At 37.9% G+C, this 7,348-nt stretch overlaps 1 protein-coding gene across 1 annotated transcript; it reads left to right on the forward strand.

Moving 5' to 3' along the window:
• The first annotated feature begins 224 nt into the window (after nucleotides 1–224).
• On the forward strand, nucleotides 225–6,344 carry LOC110095711 (tubulin beta chain). Its single transcript, XM_020821352.2, has 3 exons — nucleotides 225–729; nucleotides 4,475–4,744; nucleotides 5,391–6,344. Exons 1-3 carry the CDS (start codon nucleotides 336–338, stop codon nucleotides 6,062–6,064), a joined length of 1,338 nt encoding a protein of 445 aa, XP_020677011.1. The 5' UTR covers nucleotides 225–335; the 3' UTR covers nucleotides 6,065–6,344.
• The last annotated feature ends 1,004 nt before the right edge of the window (nucleotides 6,345–7,348 follow it).

Consider the following 7,348-nt stretch of genomic DNA (forward strand, 5'->3'; position numbering starts at 1 on the left):
AGAAAAACTATATTGAACGGTCGATAGGGTCTCCGCATAAAAAGGCTGATTCGATAGGGGGAGGTCTATTTACTTCTTTCTTAGAACCACTGCCGCTGCGACACGTGGAACTAAGCAGTTGAGCTGGGCGTAATAAGGCAAGTCTGTTATGCCGTTCCGTATGAGAGGTAACCTCACCACGCGTAATCAGACTTGCATTTCTCGAGATAAAAGCAACCAAATTCTCGGGCCTTGTCGGTCTCTTCGCGTTCATCTTCTCAATTCTCACTGTCTTCTTCTCGTCGTCGGCGAGGAAACCCTAATCTGATCTTTCGTGCCGATTTGTGTAGGAGAAGATGAGAGAAATTCTCCACATCCAGGGAGGGCAATGTGGTAACCAGATCGGTGCGAAGTTCTGGGAGGTCATTTGTGACGAGCACGGGATCGATCACACCGGCAAGTATAGTGGGGACTCCGAACTTCAACTCGAGCGGATCAACGTCTATTACAATGAGGCGAGCGGTGGGAGGTATGTTCCGAGGGCTGTGCTTATGGATCTGGAGCCGGGGACAATGGATTCGGTGAGATCGGGTCCGTTTGGGCAGATCTTTCGTCCTGATAATTTTGTTTTCGGGCAATCGGGTGCGGGGAATAACTGGGCGAAGGGACACTATACTGAGGGTGCGGAGCTCATTGATTCTGTGTTGGATGTGGTGAGGAAGGAAGCGGAGAATTGTGATTGCCTGCAAGGTATGAGATCTATGCACTCCTGTTTGATTTTGAGTATTTTTTCATAGTAGATTCATCCTTTCCGATTGTGGTTAGGCCGCATTTGATTTATTGAAAGTATAAAATAAGATTTGAAAATTAAGTAATTAGTTAGAAATTAATATTCATTTTTTAAACTCAGCAAATAGAACACCTTTAAATTTTCTCAAATGTAATGATTTTAATTTCACAAAAAATGAATTAAAATAAGATTATCACCTTCAGACAACTAAATGTAGTGGGTTTACTGAATTCTTGATTAGATTTTAGTGTTCTTGTGTGGCTTTGTGATTCTCAGTTTTGTATGATATTTTTCCTGGATCATCGTAATTTTGTTTGCGTGCGCTTTGTTTATGTTTCATTTCGGTATTCGGGTTTTCTAAGGTGTTTTTTCCCCCTCTTTTTTTATTAAATCACATAGGCAGTGTCTGCGAACTGTAAAAGGAAATGTTTAACCTTTGACCAATATTTCTTTTCATCTACCTCTGCATTTTTGAATCTTTATCTGGACATATCGTAGTTATGGAATGATTAGTTTTTTTTATTCTTTCATTAGCTTTATTTTTGTTCTTCTAAACATTTACACTACAGTTAGATATGTACATACATACGTGGTAAATGTTGTCAGGCAAAATCAAGCTTTCTCTTCTGCAAAGTTTTATTCAATATCAATTTATATTTATGAGGGATGATTTTTTATTTAATTATTGAAAGGGAAATATTCTTAAGAACGGGTCCTGGAATTTCCTTTAGCGTTTGTTACGATTGATATTTCTGTTTGCATATATTTGTCCCTTTTGCCTAGTTTTGTAACCCAATGAGCATGTGTAGAATCGTATTAAGTACTGGGTGATATGTTTGATCTGGAATAATTTTAAAGCCGTATTAGTATACAGAATTAATCGTAGTGGAATATGATTTTTCTGGAATTTTAATACGAAATTTTAGCTAATATGCTAGTAAGTGATAGTTGTGAAAAGTGCATGATAGATTAGAAGTAAAATGGCTAGATGTTGTACACAAAGGTTTACTTAAACTAGATCTTTCATCTCATGCAACACTTAGAAATGGTGTACATCCATAAAGCTAATCCTATTTAATTGGAATGATGGAAATGGTGATCATATTGATTATTTTGTTAAAAATGATAGTTGCGGTGATGATGATCATATAGTTTGATCCATGTCATTTTATTCTTTTGTTCTTGTTTGCTTCTTTTAGTTTTATTAAGATATCATGATAGGGTTGTATTATCTAAATGATGTTACTTTGTAGTGAAATTGATTGTGAGGTTTTCTTAATTTTGCATAATAATATGTTGTAGAGTTGGAATCATGTTTAGCTTGTATATCTTCATGCATTTGCACATTATCGCAAGCATTTACTGAAAAGTTGATAGGTTTAGGGCCTTTACTTTAAAGAAAGTATTTTAAATGTTGGATTGCTATCTAGTGAACTCAAATTTAGAAGTGCAAGGGACCATACCTAATTGGATTTATATATTTCAAGTTTTGGTTGAGCCACAAGGTGTCATTTGTAAGGAAGATGCCAATTCTTTAGATAAAAATCAGTCCATTTTCATGAAAGTTTTGGATTTGAATTAGACTTGCATTGTTTCCCAAAAATAATCCTGCTGCAGGCGTCGTACCATTTATCCTTTATGCTTTATCCTTCTTGTAGCTCATTTTTTTGGTTAAGTGTAATTATGTTTGTAGCTCATCATACAACTACTCGTTAAGCTGGTTCTTCCCCACTTGAATTACAATGAGAGTTATATTATCTTGTTAAAACCCTGAATCTTCGTGATCAAGATGCTAATATGCTATGATCAAATATTGTTTTTTAAATGCGACATATACTCGAGTCATATTGTAAAGTATGCATTTGTTGGTTTGATTTACTTTGAGACAATTGTTTACAATATATATTATGTGGATGCCATATACCCATTTAGTAAGAACTTTGAAAGCTATTCCTAAGGTCTCGAGATGGGGATTAGATGAGACTTAATTCAAATTACTGGGTTGAAGGCCAACTCACAAAACATCAAGCATTTTATACTGTTCACACAATTGATGGCTATGTCATATTACCTCCACTGAATATTTTACTATGGTAGTAGAGTTTTATAGCACTAATATTTATACATCAAACACTCCTTATAAAATAAATTGCAAATAATTTTTGGGGCACCCTTCCTCCATTCAACCCCTACAGCGACCTCACTATGCTATGAAGGTCGATCTATGGTTGAGTCTGCTTAACTTTTTTTTTTCATAGAATAAAAATTAGGCTTGACAATTTAAAATTGAATTTGATCATCGCCTACTAACTCATGCTCTTATTTTAGGGCGGACCAAAAAATTTTATAGACCTCTTCTGAAGATTTAAGTAAATATTATATAACCCCTTAGGTTTGAAAAAATTTCAAATGCATCCCGTATGATTTTATTTTCATCCAACATCAAGTAGTTTAATATAAAAATGTGTCATTTTCCCTTGATTAAATTGATAGAAAGGGATATTTGATATTTATCTGATAAAACCTTCATAAAATTCAAAATAACATATATTAAAAAATATATCTGAGATGTACGAGAGCAACAAATTCACCTTTATCATATTTTGAAGGGGTACAGGAGCCATTATTAATATTAAATTAATGAAATTTGAATGGAAAGGATAAACATCAATGTGCTATATAATATTTATCTGAACCTGGGAGAGTTGTATGATAATTACCCTATTACTAGTTATGCATTATTTAACTAGTTTGTTTGCACTTATTAGCTAATAACTTGCATGAATTCAACCCTAGATTTGTTATCGTTAGCTGGAAATTTTATGGTTCAACCTTTATTTGTTGTATCTGTTACAAATTTCAGTACATCTAAAGCTATAGGGTGAGCATATATCAGCTAAATGGCAATTGGCAACAAATATTTTGCCAAACATGTGTTAAGAATAGGTAAAAACAGAAAAGGCTGCTTTTTCCAAGGTCATTTATATTTTAGATTATTTTTACAAGGGTTCAAAAGGATCAGACATGTTCCTACTTAACCAAGTAAAATCAGGTATCATATTTGTGTTTCTTACTTTCTTTTGATGTTTTAATGGTGGTTAATAACCACATGGAGTGTACTTTATGCTTGGCATTTTTGTGGGGAATGATTGTTTGTCATAGAAATTAATTGTTACGAGTCTTCAATTGTATGCACCACCCTATACTCAGATTAATTATTCTGTGCGGACGCCGAACGCCTTTCAGAGACCAATCAGAATGCGCCACATCACCCCTTCGCTCGGTACCGCGGGTCGGTATCGCTAACGTGGTGCATCTGGTTGCTCTCCGAATGTAGAGCTGCATCCGGCCTCCGCACATAATAATTTCTCCTATGCGCATTATACATCATAGATAAAATAGTTTGGTTTAGTTTTCTAATGATTGTTTTCTTTATATCCGTGCCTGCAGAGCGCTTCTGTCATTGTCTTTTGTTTCACATTCAATAGTGTATCCCTCCTGATAAACTAGTTGAGATTATAGAAATCATTGAGATGCTATTATTTATAACAATGTCTATTCAGTTTATCATTGTTTTTATGGAAGGACTATTGGTTCATGTTATTGGTTTTCTCGTGGTATGAACTGTGAACTTTGCTAATGATTATAACTTGCAAAAATACAGTTTTGTATTTTTTCTGATTACTTCATTCTAATTTTGCGTAGGTTTCCAAGTATGTCATTCTTTGGGTGGAGGAACGGGATCCGGCATGGGTACCCTTCTCATTTCAAAGATCAGAGAGGAGTACCCTGACCGCATGATGCTGACCTTCTCTGTTTTCCCATCTCCCAAGGTTTCTGATACCGTTGTGGAGCCATACAATGCCACTCTCTCAGTTCACCAGCTTGTTGAAAATGCCGACGAGTGCATGGTCCTCGACAATGAAGCCCTCTACGATATCTGTTTCCGCACTCTCAAGCTGGCTACCCCTACATGTCAGTTGAAACTTCACTCTTTTCTTATTTTATTTTATTTTTGCACTTAATGATAAGCATATACAATCTGCACATGTGGTCATTATTATCCATGAAGTGATAGGATTCATATCCTTGCTGATTATTAAGATTCTAGGTTCACTTTGTTAAGAGTTAAGACTCTCGTATGACCCACCGCGGCTTAGCTCAGGTGGGGGGAGCTCGGCCGGGCAAAGCCAAGTCTCAGGCTCGAATCCCTTGGGCGGCCGTGACAGCCTTAAGTATTGGTTCGGATAAATGGTGTGGATTGCCTGTTAGGTCGACCGGGGGTAAAAAAAGACTCTGGTATGGAAGTACGAGCTACTCTATAGGGTAGTTTGTATATTTATGAAGTCATAGAGATGGTGCATTTGCATAATCAAAATTTATCACATTTTCCATATAAATGAAAACTATTTTTTGACAAGTTAAACAAGAAACAGGTGGATCCAAACTAATCCAACCAAAATTGGGAAATAAGTACTTGAACACGCGGAGGCAACTTCTCTGTATTCCCACCCAAAAATAGTTGGTACTTGCAAGTGCAGTCTGAATGCATAATGCATTTACTTATCAAGCTATTTATTTTCTAACTGCTTTCCCTTGTGCTGTTATGCTCTCATTCCAGTTGGTGATCTCAATCACCTCATCTCGGCTACCATGAGTGGCGTCACTTGCTGCCTGCGTTTCCCCGGACAGCTGAATTCCGACCTCCGGAAGCTCGCCGTCAACTTGATCCCCTTCCCTCGCCTCCACTTCTTCATGGTCGGCTTTGCTCCCCTGACATCTAGAGGATCGCAGCAATACCGCGCCCTCACCGTCCCTGAGTTGACTCAGCAGATGTGGGATTCCAAGAACATGATGTGTGCAGCCGATCCACGCCATGGCCGTTACCTCACAGCCTCCGCCATGTTCCGCGGGAAGATGAGCACCAAAGAGGTGGACGAGCAAATGATTAACGTTCAGAACAAGAACTCTTCCTACTTCGTCGAGTGGATCCCCAACAACGTCAAGTCCAGCGTGTGCGACATCCCGCCCAAGGGACTTAAGATGGCTTCCACCTTCATTGGGAATTCAACTTCCATTCAGGAGATGTTCAGGAGAGTGAGCGAACAGTTCACTGCAATGTTCAGGAGGAAAGCTTTCTTGCACTGGTACACTGGCGAGGGCATGGATGAGATGGAGTTCACCGAAGCCGAGAGCAACATGAATGATCTGGTGGCCGAGTATCAGCAATACCAGGATGCCACTGCGGAGGAAGACTACGAGGAGGAGGAGGAAGAAGATGAAGTGGAAGCTTGAGCTTTACTACAGATCTCAACTTCTTTGCGATCATTTTCATCTAATTTGTTTCTAGTGTGATTGGAGAAGGGTTTGGGATATCTTTCTAATATCTGTAGGATCTATAAATTCTGTGCTGGTTTGGTTAACTTTTCAGTTTGACGTTGAAATGGTCTATGTATTTCGGGTGGCTCATGGCCCAGGGCATTGTCATTTGCGTTAACTCTGTTGCTCTGTGAATTCTTCTGGGCTATTTTCGATTTGAAAATGTTGTGTGTGTGTTTTTGCTTGTGGCATGATCCATTTGGCCTACCTGAGCTGATGACCATTGAAGAGCTGTTTAAGGGCTTTACTCGTTAAGAAGTCGCCATATTTTATGATTATTAACTGTTCTTCATTTTCTTCAACTAGCGTACATACAAAAGCACAAAAATTTAGTTCCATTAGTTTTCAAATTAAAGCTAAGTTTCAAGATAGACTTGGTAGAGATTTCTATGCAAGTTTAATAATTCTAAATTTATCATAGTATGAATTTGTTCCAATATATTACTTAATTCCAACAACATTTAGAAACATAAAAATGTTGAACAGTGCTCTAGAATCAAGGGTAATGATATAGGTTGAATGGAGTGTTTTGAATTTTCTCCAAATTTATGAGAAAAGTAACCCGAAGTTTATAAATATATCCATACTATTTGCATGCAAGGCAACTACAAGCTTGGACTTGGGCTTGACCAAGATAGCTCAAAGGCTCTAAGAAACACAAAGCTCCACTCGAGCACCATTGTCAAATTACCATCCGATTGTTACTATTGGACCACCACCCAACTATCGCCGCCCAAACACCGGCATAGGACCGTCACCCAACTAACTCCCTTCAAACCATGCCCAAAAGCCACTGTTCTATCACTATTGTCCGTATATCACCCAACCACCACCCGATTGTCGTCACTTGACCAACATTGCCAAGTTATCATCTTCACACAATGGTCTTCTAACCTTTAAATATTGACTATGGTACTCTGACCAATACCTCTTGAATATTATCCTAAAACTGTCGTCACCTGATTACAATCATTTAACCTACATTCTTTAATTATGATCCTCCAATTGATGTGACCCGAATATGATTTCCCAGCCATCACTGCCTAACTACGGATCTCCAACCTTCATCCCAGCTATGATCATCATCACCTTATTATAGTACTCCAATAGTCGTTACCCCACTATGATCCTCCAAACATCATTGCCCCAACAATCCTCCAATCATCATCGTCTAACTATAGTCATTTAAATACTGCAGCC

The sequence above is a fragment of the Dendrobium catenatum genome, unplaced genomic scaffold, assembly GCF_001605985.2.
Source record: "Dendrobium catenatum unplaced genomic scaffold, ASM160598v2 fragScaff_scaffold_1093, whole genome shotgun sequence".
Lineage (NCBI taxonomy): Eukaryota > Viridiplantae > Streptophyta > Magnoliopsida > Asparagales > Orchidaceae > Dendrobium > Dendrobium catenatum.

Excerpts from the sequence above, each read along its gene's own strand:
- LOC110095711 (XM_020821352.2), top strand. The coding sequence starts at position 336 with ATGAGAGAAATTCTCCACATCCAGGGAGGGCAATGTGGTAACCAGATC. Across the intron at positions 730-4,474 it reads GAATTGTGATTGCCTGCAAG|GTTTCCAAGTATGTCATTCT; the intron begins GTATGAGATCTA and ends AATTTTGCGTAG. Across the intron at positions 4,745-5,390 it reads CAAGCTGGCTACCCCTACAT|TTGGTGATCTCAATCACCTC; the intron begins GTCAGTTGAAAC and ends CTCTCATTCCAG.